The sequence below is a fragment of the Lemur catta genome, chromosome 1, assembly GCF_020740605.2.
Source record: "Lemur catta isolate mLemCat1 chromosome 1, mLemCat1.pri, whole genome shotgun sequence".
In the NCBI taxonomy this organism is placed as follows: domain Eukaryota; kingdom Metazoa; phylum Chordata; class Mammalia; order Primates; family Lemuridae; genus Lemur; species Lemur catta.
In genome coordinates, this window is record NC_059128.1 from 239712305 (window position 1) to 239727229 (window position 14925).

Sequence of the window (14925 nt, forward strand, 5' to 3'; positions counted from 1 at the left end):
TGATCAGCTTGCTCATTGTCTTATAAATATGGAATGAAAATAAATGTGTACTGGCCCTCCATCCCACTGCATTTCTCTCCTGCCAAGTGCTCTGGGAATTGCTCAAACTATAGCTTATGTGTGTTCCCAGACAAGTGTCTCCCATGAACTTCTGCTCCATTCTCACTTCTGGAAGTTGACTGCCTGTAAGGCTATCTATCTAAAATGGCCTTACCTTTTTTACAGCCAACAATGCCCCTCATAAACCATCATGTCTTGTGATGTTCCCAGAACCAATTGCCGATATTTGAGGGCTCATGGCGCCCACCTGTATACAATTGGATTCTCTCTGAGTCAGGTAGAGATCTCTCCTCAGTGCTGTGTCATGTGCCTGTTCACCCCCTCCTGAGACAAGGGCTCACAGCCAGACCCTGCTGGAATTGTTATGAGAGACTGTGAAACTCTGGACAGAAGCTGAGCTCCTTGTCTTTATAATTTTTGCTGTTCCTGTCAAAGTTTTAAAAATTGTAAGCTCCATTTTCATCAGAGCTTAAGCCCATGGTACTTCCTGACCCTCCGCTGATTTCAGGACTATCTCCCAACACAAGGCCTTAGCCACGAAGCCCAATATTGACAGGGCAGACTCCATCTACCTCAGAGATCACTGACCTGCCCTTGCATTGGGCAGTTTATTTTAGACTAATTCTTTCTCAATACAGGTGCTCGTCAATTTACAATGGGGTTATGTCCCCATAAAATCACTGTAAGTCAAAAATATCATAGGTCAAAAATGCATTTAATATCCTGATAAACTCATCTTAAAGTAAAAAAAAAATTAAGTTGAATCATCACAAATCAGGGGCCATTTGCATTCATGAAAGTGGGAATAGGATGTTGAAAGTAAGAAGGAGAAATTTTTTTTAAAAAAAGATCAGTATTTTAAAGACATTCATTTACAATTATTTTATTAAACAATCACCTTTTACATGTCATCAGACCTTACCCCTGAAGTGCAAAAAACAGTTTGAGGTATTAAAACTGAAGGAACATTTGCACATATTTTGTAAGGTTTTCACACTATAATAACTGGAAAATTCCATATATCTAAATACTACATATAACAGTAGGTTTATAAGAACAAAGCTGTATAAAACAAACCTGGTTTATCTCATTATAGCTCTGATTCTCCCATTTAGGATGAAAGGGAGGCAAAAATTAATATGAGACTTAAGTTGCTTCTCAAATGATATATGTCCATTATTCAATTCTGTAAAATGGAGTATAGAATTTAAAAGGTCAACAGCTGAAACAGCAGCCATCCCAAAAGCATAAAAATCAAACTGACAAAACAGCTTCAATGATATAATGTCCTAGTCACAGAACTTAATCCTCGGATCAATGGCAATTCACTTAACGTATCTGAAATAGATTTACCAGAATATTTCAATACTATCCATGTGCATATAAGATCACATTAGTAGCATGGTCAGTTAATCATGTTAACACAGATAAAGTTCAGAATGGTCACTTCAAAGTTATTTTAAAGTAACACAGGGAAGAGGAGCTTGGCTTTCTAAGTGATTTAAAATTTTTTTATATTAAAGAAATTACTCAGAAACTTTCCAGATCTCATTTTACTTTGTGTCTACACCTTGAAATAGAAAGCAGAGGCAATTATATAGCTAATTATCATATTATAAACTTCCTCCTGAAATATCCAGGCAAATTGGAGAAGTGTTTTTTGACTTGATTATTGATTTATTAACTGACAATGTAGAACACTTCATTTGAAGCAAATCTAAAATTGCATAATCATTTATATGTAGCATAATAAATTAAGTCCTAACAGGTCACAAATATTGCATAGAAATTAGTCATTACAGCAGTTTCTTACAGTTAACATGGCACATCTGGTAACTGCACATGCTTAGTTTTGGTGTTTGTCATTGAATTGTTTTATTTGTATGACTGTGTGGTTAGCTTGAACAACGAGAAGGTTGACCTTTTTGTAGGAACACGGACTACTTAAAATGGCATTTTTTATTTTTTTTTGCAAAGCTGTTAAAGGATCAAATGCTTCTTACAGTTTACTGTTAGAGGAAAATACTGTTTATTCATGGCAATTATGACACCTACAAGACTCCAGATTACTGGTTTGCCTGGCATCAAAAATATGAAGGAAGGAACATATTTTATGCCGAATCCAACAGTATTCTGCAAACTACACTTAACCTAAGTTTCCTCTTTGTTCTAGGAATAAAAAAAAAAAAACAACTAGATGTTAAAAATGCTTATAGAACACTATGCTTATGTAGTGGTGACAATGTTCTATTCCCACAATTACGGTTTTACTTTCACATGCAATGATTCTTGAATTAAGCATAATCTTTGCACAGTTGCCTCGCTGCTGGAAGCGCAGCTGCAACAGCAGCTGAACTGTTTACCTGGGAGGAGAGTTAACATGTGCTGATGTTCTCACGTGAACCAGAAGGAGGAAACTGGTCACAGTCATTCCTATGCAAATGAATAATGATCTAGGCCACTAAGTATCAGCTTTGGAAGCTAATAACTGTTTTCACCATTGGCTACACAAATGGATGCCCCAGGTTAACATGGAAATTAGCCAAAGACACAGGAGGTCATAGAATGTGTAGTTAAATCTCAGGTATCCAATTTGGCCAATCCAATGAAAACACATCCCAAGCTGAAATGATATGGAATAAAACAAAAAGCAACTTTCATTTTAGTACCACATATGCAAATCTAAATGCCATTGCATTGGGCTTTGCTGCTTAGGAAAAAAAATGCAAATTCCATTTTTTTTCTATGCCCACCTTTTATCTTTGTAACCAGTGATCAATAGAAAATTGAAATAAAATGAAGTATCTCTGATCCTGTAAGATCTAAGTCCTGAATATTTTTACTTATTGTCAGTATACCCATTGGTGCCATAAAAATAGGGCTGGCCACATACATAAGTGACAAGAGCAATATTATCAAAATTCTTTCACTATCATCATGCTGATGAGCTACACTGTAAAAATCTATCAAACCTACAAATGTCAAATGCTGGCTGGCATTCAATTCAGATGGAACACTGACTGCAGTCACACATATTATAGTCAGGAAAGCCTTCTCCCAAGAGCTGGAACCTGTTACAGTCAGTCAAAGACTGGGTTTCTTATGCCATTTAACACCAAACTGGTGGGTCCCTTCCTATGTAGAAGGGCCAGTGAACACAAGAGAAGAGAAAAGCTCGTGACTCCAAGAATCACCATTCCTGATATCAGTGCGCTGGTGATGGCATTCAGCTGGAAAGGAGGCACGTTTGGAGAGCCTGCAAGCAATGAAACACACACAGTTGTAAAGGCCCCATATTATTGATCTCACTGTAGCCTAATTTAGACCTGCAAAACATCTGTCACCAGTATCTTGTAGAATAGCAGCATGACACAGGATTATGCTACAGTCTATCTGTAATTCAATCCAATAGCAAAGGACTGTATGATTTAGAGGTCAGTTATCCTATGGGCCGCCAAAAAAAAAAAAAAAAAAAACTATAAAATGCTATAAAATTACAATTTATATCTGTTGCTATAAATTGTTATAAATTGACAATAGATCATATATAAGTTCTAAACTTCTCAATGAACTGTTATTTATAATGTAATAAACTTGTAAAACTAAAGCTCATTACATTTAGTTGATTACAGTTTTATAACTGATCACCAGAAATTCTTTTAAAATAGCACTTTTATTTTCAACATATGTTAATTATCTTACCAAGCTGTGAATTGTTGGTTGGAGTCTCATCTGGAAGAAAAAAAAAATAGGAAAAGATAAGTGACATTGTCTCTCCAAATCTGACTCTCTAATTACTTTGTACCTACATTTTTACCTATGTCTCCCCTTACCTCCACCCACAATCCCCTCGGGGAGGGCAAGAATGAAAGGCCCCATAAATCATTCTGCGATCTCATTTCCTGTTCCACATCCTGGATTTCATCATCTTTCTGTTCCCCAAGCCAGCATCCTGCTACTGCCCTGGGTATACAAATATAATCTCAAAATATACTATGCTGTATTCTTGCCTGCCAACTTTGTTTCATCATTAGCTCTCCAGTCAGGTTAGTGGGGGCAATAATTGTTAACAGCTATTACATTTTTTATGGCCCTATAACCCACCATTTGTTATTCTGTTATAGAGAAATATTCATTATTTAGTGCCACTCTATTTTAAGTATTGCCAATTTGCCCAACATCATATGCAAACACATCATTTTAAGTTCCAAGAAGATAAATTTACACTTAATAACTAAATGGAAAAAAAAATGACTCCTAAGCTTGAGTTGTAGTTTTATTTGCATCTGTTAAGTAAAAGATTGAAGCTGTTGATTTTTCACTTTTCTCTGGCTAACATAATAGATACAATGAATATATTCACTTGATTTCACAGTTTTTGTTGTCCAATTTGCTATTAACCCTTGAGCTTGTGTAACAAGCTCATATTTCATATTTGAAACAATTTCATATTTGTGTTTTAATATGTGGGTGTCTGTGTTTGTTATTTGAACCATAAAATGTGTGCAGTCTCGACTGTTTACTTCTCTAGTATAAATATTATTACAATTAATGTGTGTATAATGCCATACAGTTTATAAAGTGCTGTTTCATATGTTATCACATTGCATCCTCACAATAGCCATATGGTTTAGATATTATTGCCACCCTCATTTTACAGATAAAGAAACTTCCATCTGTCACAGCTTCTATGACAAAGTAAACATATGCTTAAATCAAAGCTCAGGACTCTTCCTTTTCCTAAAATAATATAAATTGGGCAACTATAGAAAATATTTTTGTTTATGAAAATGAATATCTCAAGCTATAAAACTCCAGGATTAGTATTTGAAACAAGGGAAAAATCAGGTGAGATATTTATAAAATATTTTATGCCATTTCTTTCCAGATAACATGAGTCTCAGCAGAAATAATAGGTCTGCTGTCTCATCCTGAAGTGCAACAACTAAAATTAATATAGCATTCATGGATAGGATTCTTTCAAATGGTGCAGTGCATTGCTATAGAACAAAAATTAAAATAACACAAATTTTCATTATAGGACACTCAGGAAAATCCTAACCTCTAACCAACACTACTTTATAAAGATACTTCCTTCTTATAGAAATACCTGGGATGAATGTATTATAATCAATTCATTCATAAGATCCATGTGTTCTTTTCCCAAGACAAGCTGCCTCACCAGAACATGGGGAGAGAATATATAATACTCTAAAATTTCTTTTTAAAAGTTATTCCTTTTTTTAAAATCACACAATTGCTTTAAAAATATCTCTATTAAAGAATAGAGGCCAGGTGTGGTGGATCACGCCTATAATCCTAGCACTCTGAGAGGCCGAGGTCGGGAGGATGGCTTGAGGTCAAGAGTTCAAGACCAGCCTCAGTGAGAGTGACATCCCGTCTCTACTAAAAACAGAAAGAAATTAGCCGGGCAACTTTAAAAAAATAGAAAAAATTAGCCCTGCATGGTGGCACATGCCTATAGTCCCTGCTACTTGGGAGGCTGAGGCAGGAGGATTGCTTGAGCCCAGGAATTTGAGGTTGCTGTGAGCTAGGCTGATGCCACGGCACTCTACCCCAGGCAACAGAGCAAGACTCTATCTCAAAAAAAATTAAAAAAAAAAAAAAAATAGAAAGTTCCCTTCTATTAAGTATCCCACATAAGACAAAAATGCTATGGATGCTCCTCTCCCCATTTTCTGCATCCTGAGCTTAACAGAGGTCAGACTATCCCCCCCACTCCCCTCATTACCACTAATACTTCTGTGGGAACAATATCCCAGGTGTCATCCAGAAGGACTTGGCTGTGGACAAAATCTCCATGTGTGGGGACAAAACACCCTCCACTGTCACATGAGCCTAGAACCATGAGCTCCAGGTTCCAGAACTCTGGAAAAATGAAAGCATTCTACCTTTGGCAGATGCCTGAAATCAAAACACATAATATTTAAATACTGTTTGGAATTGTATTTGATAGTGGATAAAGGTAGAGACAATTACTTTATCAGGTTTCTATTTCTGGTATCCTCCAATTTTTGTATCATTGCAACAAAAAACAAATCAGAGCACTATCTAGCTCTGAAAAAAGAAATACACATTTTTCCAGGAGCATTTTGTCACCCTACTCATCTATTCTTCCCTTGAATCCACTTGGTCTTGACATGTACATATATGCTAAAAGAAACACATGAAGCCTTCTGGAATTAGAAGAACAGATTGGAGTACTAAAATTGGTGGCCTCCTCAAAAAAAACATTTCTATGTGAGGACGTAAAGGACAGAGGTAATAACAGCAATGCCACAGCCATTTGAAAGTCATATAGGTAACTGAAATAAATGGGAAAAAATGGCCATCAGTGCAAAGATATATGCAGAGTGAATATTTTTTCTTCTTAGCACGAGCAAACTATTTTTTTAAAAAATATTTAATTACCTATACAGTAAAATGTATCATATATTCCAAGTTAATAACCTCCACACTTTTTACTTTCCACTGTGTTATGTTCGTCAATAGTCTATCTCTACCTCTGAACGCTAAGATCCCTGAGGGCAAAGTCTGTGGCCTGTTCTCTATTGTATTCCCAGTTCCTAGCAGAGTGCCAGTCTCAGGTGGGACTAAATGCGTATGCTCAAATGAATTATTAACTACCCATAAAAACTCAGTGATACAATTTGAACAAGAGTATGGCTTGGGTTTCTCCACAGGAATTTATGTAAACAAAACAATTAGGTATTATTGTTTTCCAGTGTTTGTACTTTTACATTTCCAGAAGTGTAGCCTATAATAAGCATTTCCTTGCCTAAACATTTTTAGCATTTGGAAGCATTCAATAAGAACACTTCAGGAATTCTGAGGATTTTGCATTTTGAGGATGTGAATATTTTGCTTTATCAGCTAACAAAAGTATTAAAAATGCTGGGTTAAAATATACAGAATGGATTTGATTTCATTAAAAAATCAAAACAAAACAAGAGTTCACAGGTTTAACATCTTAACATACTTGACCTAAGCCAGATGTCTAGGGGAAAGGAGTGGCTCAATGAGTAAAACCTCCAACTATCAGTGGGCTTTGAAGAGAACAAAACAAGCCTGAAATTGGACTTGTCTATATAAAATTGGCCACAGGACCTGGAGAGGTAAATTCTACCTGACCTAAGGTAAAGATAAAGTGAAACTAAAGAAAGAGAATAGCCCTGGTCATTAAACTGAACATTAAGTTTATACAGGATTTGCCTGTGGAAGGATATGGCTTGAGTTCTGAGTTGTGTGTTCATGTAGAATTTAAAAAAATGAAGTTTGCGTGGATGTCATAATATTACAATGTAAACATTGTTATATATGGTTCTCTAAGCAGTGAGTCTCCCATAATTACCAAAAAGTGAAGATTGTCCTACTGTTATTTACCAAAGTTATTAAAAAATAAATCCAGAGAGTGAGAGAGGATTCAAGGGGATCTGGAAGGTCTGAACATGACCTTTTGGGGACTTTGTCAGTGGAGAGACCTGAGGTGACTCCGTGACAACCCTAGTATGTTGGGGAATAAGTGACATCCTTATGGTGTAAACAGATTGTAAATCGGGAAGAATAAAATCCAGGCATGACATCAGAGGCATTGTACTAGCTCTTTGAGGTTTCAGCATAGATATTTGGGGCAACTGGACATGGAATGGGAGAAAACTACAAACCTGGAAAGCTGGTTAGCTTTGTTAAATCAAAGGCTTCTATTTGGTAATATTGGGATTTGGGGATCTTAGAAACTTTTTTTGTCTTTGTAAAGATTACCTCACACTAACAAATTATTTAAAAGCTGTAATATTTAGTTTGACTAGGCAAGAAGGAAGCAAGGAAGTTATTAAGGAGGAAAAGCCATCTACCCAAGATGCCCAAGATGGACAGAGGAAGTGTCACTTACAAGGTTCTTTTTTATAGCAAAATGACTCTAGATGTGCTCCATAGAAATAAAAATATTTTTGTTGTGCCTACTCAAAATCATTCCTAATTATGGACAACAAGAACTGAATTTCCATTCAATGTAATTCTATGAAGTACTTCTGATAGCTAGACAGAGATAAGAATCCGGCCTTTCACAAACCACAAACCAGTCATTTTCAACCCATTCAAAGCACATACCAAAAATCCTCAGGGAGTACAGACTAAGCCTGAAATTTCATATTTAATAAATTTCTGCACTATTTAAAAGGTCTTATTAGCTTGTTTTTAAATAATGCTATGCCTATACAAACATAGGGAAGTCACCCATTAAAGTAATTGGATTTTTCAGGCCCAGAAAATTTTATGCTTATTTACCCATTTCAGGCAAAACTTTCTTTTCACTATGGTATGTGCAGCATGGGAGGAAAAGTACAGAAAATCTAATTGAAACATACTAACAGCCTTAAGGATAATATAAATGGAGAAAATATTATTAGCACATAATCCAAATCAAAATTATTCTCTTTTTTTTTTAGACAGATTTAGAACTATAGAGTTAGAAAGAATCTTAAAGGCTACTTTTAAAACCCCCTCATTTTAAAAATGAAGAAACATTTGCCCAGAGAAATGAAGTGAATCTCAAGTCACATACCTTGTTAGAACAAAAGCTAGACCTGGAAACCAGGTTTCCCAACTTCAGTTTCAGTGTTGCTTACACTCCATGCTTGTTTTATATAATTGACTCTGGATGTCTCCAGGTTCATGCTGACTTAAACCTATATCCCTTTGTAGGGTGTGTGTGGATTGGTGTGTATGTACATGTATTCACACATATTTGTGTACATGAGAACATGTGTGTATATGAGCGGTGTCCATTAGATCATAGAAATTCAGGAGCATGAATGAGTGCACTAGATAGGGGTAAGATACAGTATCCTGGAAAGAAACAAATGGTACTCAAACTGGACAGTGTAAGGAATGTTTAATAGGACTGTTTACAAAGATGTAGGGAATTTATAAAAGAAAGTCAAGTTTCCTGGCCCGGGGTTAAGGACAGTGTTTCTAGAGTGGTTTCAGGGAGACAGTTGTCTGGCAGGAGCAGTGTGGACTTCACGTTTTCTGTGCCCTCCTACCTACTGACAGCGTCACCTATTGGCCACACCGCGTCAGAAACTAGACAGCAAGGGAGCCCGTGAGCACCGTCCTCCAGGGCAGGGAAGGAATGGAACATGTCCAGCACGTGTGTGTGTGTGTGTGTGTGTGCGTGTGTGCGTGTGTGCGTGTGTATACAGGGAAATGCGGTACGATATTGCCCTTTGTGTGAAAGTTGAGTAAACAGGAAAACTACTGTGAAATTAAAGTTGCTTAGCAGTTTATCTTGTCTCACGATTAATTAATGCTGTTTAGGAACCACTGTGAGTTCTTGTTAGAAGCCAAGTAAGGAGCCATCTATTGCTACATAGAGGAGGTGCGCTCCTACCACTCCGAGTGATGATGGGCCCGGCAGAGAGGACCGCGCTTCCAGAAGGGCCCTGGGGGCTCCCAGTTGTCCTCCTCCCCGCATCTCTCCTTTCTCTGTGGCCGCAAATCTGAGGTGTTAATGAAAACAAATGAAATTCCACACCAGCACAAAATCGTTTCTTTATGGCCCTTTGGAAAGCAGATTCTTTTGGAAGACATACCACATTTTTAATTTTATTCATTTCCTTCTGTGCATTTATTTAATTACTTTGCATATAACTGCTACAGTGTTTCTTACCCTGGCTTGGGTCACATTTCTTATTTCCTCCCGCTGTAATTGTGCACTGCCTCATTAATTTACATAGCTCAGTGCCTCTCCTGAAAAAGAGCTGTGTTTATCAAACTTTGCTGGTTTTATTTCTCTCAAGCCTTTTATAAATCCTTCCTGGAAATGTTGGTCGGCACGGACTCAAATATGGACTCTCCATTTACCCCCATCTAATACAGTCAGTTAGACCAAAGAGATCAGTGATTGTGAAGAAATAGCTTCCCATTTATGCATGAATTGAACATAAACAGAAACATACCAAAGTTATTTCGAATTTTTTAAATTGCCTGCCTTTTTCTCAGGTTAATATTGATGTGACCCTAAGGAGCCTGTCAGAATTGTTTCTTATTCACTACTAAATGGATCTATATTTTAATAGTGGCTGTATGCAATTCAGAGCCACACCTTTCATAGCTTTTAACTTTTAATACAAGGGATTCCCAGGCCATCTGGCCCCAGTCTACCTTTCCAGCACCAGCCCAGCCCTCTCCCTAGGTTTTCCCATCACCCTCTACTCTGCTCCATACCTTTACTAAAAGGACTAGAAGTTCCCTGATCACACTGGTTTATGTGTCTGTAACTTTGACCATCCTTTGCTATGGAGTGTCTCTCACACTCTTGATTTTGCCCTTTTCAGGTTCATCTGTCCTCACAGTTACAGTTGGAGTTCTTCTCCACCAATCCTCCCAACCTCTCCTGCTCCAACTCTCTCACTATGGTGAATACTGCCTCGTACTACAACCCATATATTTGTCTGCCTTTGCACCATAAGATTTTTGTCTTGCTTTTTTTTCATGACTATCTCATGATCCTAAAGGATAAGCCGATTGAATTCAGAATTCATGCAGGCTTCATCTCTATATCCCTGGAATAATGCTCGGCAAAAAGTAGACGTTCAATAGCTCTTTACCGGATGAATGAATAAGTCCTACTTCAAACTGTTTGATCTAATGCATATCCACTTTCTATATAGAAATTAGTTTCTGATGCTTGATAACATTTCAACTTAGATCCATTCAACAATTTAGAATAAAGTTGCTTAAAAAACATACTGGCATAAGGAAGGGGCAATCATCAGCTCTGCAGAGCTTGGTAACGCAGTGCAGGAAGACCGTGGACATTTTCTGATTCTTGTGTTTCACAAATCGGAACACTTCGAATGAAAACCGGCCCCGCTGGCTTCTGCCATTTTCAATGACGGTGGTCTGAGGATCTTTGTCACAGCTACATTGTAGGAAATGTGAAAACAGGACATCACTGGAAAGTACCAACCTACTGTGGCTTGTAAATTAATTTCTACGTTATTAAGGGTACCCCCATTACATTAACAGCTAAAAGAACCATACCATGTTATAGATATTTAATAAGAGCATAAACTAATTCAACAGATATGACAATAATAACCTGGATCATAAAATTTAAATAGATCAGTTTCCAGTTACAATATTACTGTCAAATTTTAGAGGAATTATATTTTCACATGACTCAAAAATATATAGAGATAGATACAGTGAAAAGTCTCCCTCTCAACTTTTCCCTTGTCCACGCCGTTCCATATCCACATTCAAACCTGCCAGAGGTGATCTCACCTATTTTTACATCCTCCAGGGGTATATGAAAATAGAAACAGAACAATATATTCTTATTGTTCCCCCTCCTTAAACAACTGTCTACACTGTTATAGACCTTGCCTTTTAAAGATTTAACAGTGCATCTTAGTGATGGTTCTATATGAATATTTAGAAAGCATCCTCTTTCTTTTCCTACAGCTATATTGTATTCCATCAGACACATGTGCAAGAGTTTATTTAATCATTTCCCTGTTTATATCCACTTGCATTGTTTTTGAATCTTTTGCTCTTGAAAAACAGAGCAACAATGAATAGTCTTATAATACATTACTTTGAATATATACAAGATTATGTGTTAAATATATCTCTAGCATTGTTTAATAGATATTGCCACATTGCCCTCTATAAGTGCTTTTCTATTTTGGACTTAACCAGCATTATATGAAAGCAATCCTTGTATCTCCAGAGCTATATCAGCAAAGTGTATGGATAAAATTTTAGATTATTCCTTATTTGACAGTAAAAAGAAAGTTTCTTTTTATTTTTATTATAATTTTAATTTATATTTTTCTTAGTATTAATAAATTTGTATATCTTTCCACATATATTACTGCCATTTGTGGTTTTTTGGATCTAAAAATTGTCCAAATTCTATTGTGTTGTTGGCCTTTTTCTTTCTGATTCTTACAAGTTTTTTATGTTTTAGGAAGAGTGGCTACTGGTTTGTGCTATAAGTTGCATATTGTTTTACTTTGTTATTTGGCTTTGGACATCCCTCTGTGTGTGTGTGTGTGTGTGTGTGTGTGTGTGTGTGTGTGTGTGTGTGCACACGTGCGTGCTTGCTTGTGCCTGGACAGTTTCATTTTTATGTAGTTAAACTTTCAATATTTTCTTTTATGGCCTCTAGTATCTGGGCTGAAGATGGTTTTCTTGCTCCAAAGGTTTAAAGGTATTTTGCATGTTTTATTCTACAACTTCTAAAGTTGTAGTTTTTACATTTAAATTAATTATCTGTTTAGAGTTTATTATGGTATACTAAGTGAAGTATAGATCAAATACTATTATTTCTCCTGTGGTTATCCATGACCAGTGCTGTTTAAAAAAAATCTGTTTATCCCACTGATTTGTGGAACCACGCTCTATCATATACTAAATTCCCACATGTTTTGGAATCTATTTCTCCACTTAACTATTCTGTAACTTTTGTCTATGTGTCTCATCTTGCATAATATCATATCCCTTTAATAAGTGTAGAATCTTTATTAACCATGATGCCTGGTAGGACTATATTCTCCTCATTTTCATGTTGATTCCTCACTTGTCTGTTTGTATTTTGTATTTGTTATTTATCCTTTTTGTTCTTGATTTGATTAGCTTGTGATTCTCTATTTATTTTTTCAAAGAACCAACTTTTTCTTAATTTATTGCAAAATGTTGGTTCATATTTTCACATTTGATACAGTGTTATTTATGAGTTCTGCAATTTCCAGGTGGTAAGGACTTTCTGTTTTCTGATAGTGTTATAAATTGCTGCCTCTCAATATATAGCTCATTGCTTCTCTCATTGAGATCTTCTGTGTCCTAACTTAATTGTTCACCAGAATTAAGTTTCCTGACAGGTAAAGTCTATAATTTTTATTGTTATTTCTGACTGCATCTTTTTATATTTCTCCTAGTTTCCACTTTATAAAAGCTTTAATTTCATCTAGGACATCTTTTCATTATGTTGATGTAAGGTTTTGTTTGTTTGTTTTTTGAATTTAGGAAAGTGTTCCTGGATTATGTTTTTAAACATTTGTCCTGTTATTTTGGCTTCTTTTAAGGGGAATCTAATTATGCATATTATACATATATTGAATTCCCTTTACTTTTTATTTCTATCTTTCCTACTTAATCCATTTTATCTTTTCTTTATATTTATTTCTTCCTATTTGCATTTGTTATATTTATCCTCTGTGTCCCATACTGTGTTTCTGCTGTGTTTGCACTCCCTTGAATGCCTTCTAATTATGTCTCCCTTCCTGTAATACATTTTTTCTGTTTCCATCTATTTCCATTTCTGCAAGTTCACTTTTTACATTTTCATAGCCTTACCTTTTACTGTCCTATCCTTGCTTACCTGAGTTCTTATAATTCTACTTTCATAGCTATAATTGGTTTTTAATTGTTTTAAATTAATGTTGGACTGTTTAATTATAAATCTTATCTGTTCCATGGCAACATTTTTCTGGTGAGTTTAATTCATCTTTAAAATTTCTTTTCTGCCATTTTTGACATTTTTCTTGTGGTATATTGGAATGTTGCAAGAAATTCCTGCATTTGTTTATCATTCATATTTGAGAGTTGGATTTCCCTAGACCTATTATTTTCAGCAGACTCCTAAGGCCTTGAGGTAATGACTTTCCTCAAGGGTTTACTCAACTAAAGGGCTCCCTCCTCTGTTTTATAATGACAAATAGTTTTCCTTGAATATAGCACTGTGTACCTGAGTTTTCTCTGCCTCTCTGAACTGAAAGATACTCACAAAGGTTCTACCATCAACCCTGGGTTCCTCAGGTTTATTCACCAGCCTAGCCACCAAGGGTAGAGCCCTGGCTTTCCCAGGTGATTCTTTCACCTGTAGGAGATGTACTTTTGCTGGCTCTTCATGAGACCTGCTACCTCTAAGGTTCTGGCACTCTCTACTCCTTCGTTCTCCAGATTCCTCACCCCTGGTGACTGTTCTATCTCAGTTATGCTCCTAGCAGCTTCCACTCAGAGTGATGCTCTCTTCTTCCAGGTGTGCACTTCCCCTGGCTGGTTCTAGGATCTGCCACCCTTAAAACTCCCTACTTCCTGTTACCTACCCTACACTGCTTCCTGCACCATTTTCTCCTGATCTTAACTTCTTTTAACAACACTAACAGTTATTTTAGAATTTTTCAGGTTTTTTTTTTTTCTCCTAGGTTCACAAAAGAAAGTATTTGGGGAATATTTTTAGTTATCCATTTCACTGTCTCTGGTCTCCAATAACATACTGAAACGTATCAGAACTAAGCTGCTGCCATATTCATACTAGAAGTTTGATGATCATTTTCTAGATTATCAATATGTGATGATTAAGAAATTTGGGAAAATAAGAGAAATGCCAAAACAAAATAATCCATAACCTTACCATGAATAAATACCTGCTATGAACCTCTTGGTGTTTCTCCTTACAATCTATCATATAAATTAAGTTCATTATATATATACAATTGTATATGTTCATTCTTTTTCTGCATATTTTAATGCATTTAAATTTTAAAGAATTGCATATTTTCAAGGATAGAAATACCAAAAAGACAAAAAGGGAGAAGGTAAAGTAGAGCCAACCATTTTTTTTCTATTTAATAAATAACTTTTTATATTTGTAGAGCCTGTGTGAACTCTCAACTTACTGGTTCCTCATAATTCACCCAGCCATTTCTTTATTGCTCAATATGCCATTTGCTCCCATGTTTTACTATTTTAAATATCACTGATAGACTAGAACATCATAAATATTTTAAAATATACTTCTCAATTTGCAAAACTTTAATAAAAGAATATGAA

General features: G+C 35.9%; 1 protein-coding gene across 2 annotated transcripts in view; it reads right to left on the reverse strand.

Moving 5' to 3' along the window:
* Positions 1–3084: 3084 nt before the first annotated feature.
* The window catches only part of ZPLD1 (zona pellucida like domain containing 1), a 39617-nt gene continuing 27776 nt past the window's right edge, over positions 3085–14925 (reverse strand). For both annotated transcript variants that reach the window (XM_045557182.1, XM_045557192.1), the window contains 4 exons: positions 10834–11005; positions 9473–9581; positions 3763–3792; positions 3085–3316 (listed from right to left, as the gene is read on the reverse strand). In XM_045557182.1, coding sequence (XP_045413138.1) covers positions 3141–3316; positions 3763–3792; positions 9473–9581; positions 10834–11005 — 487 coding nt within the window. In that variant the 3' untranslated portion in view covers positions 3085–3140. The remainder of the gene's footprint in view (positions 3317–3762; positions 3793–9472; positions 9582–10833; positions 11006–14925) is intronic.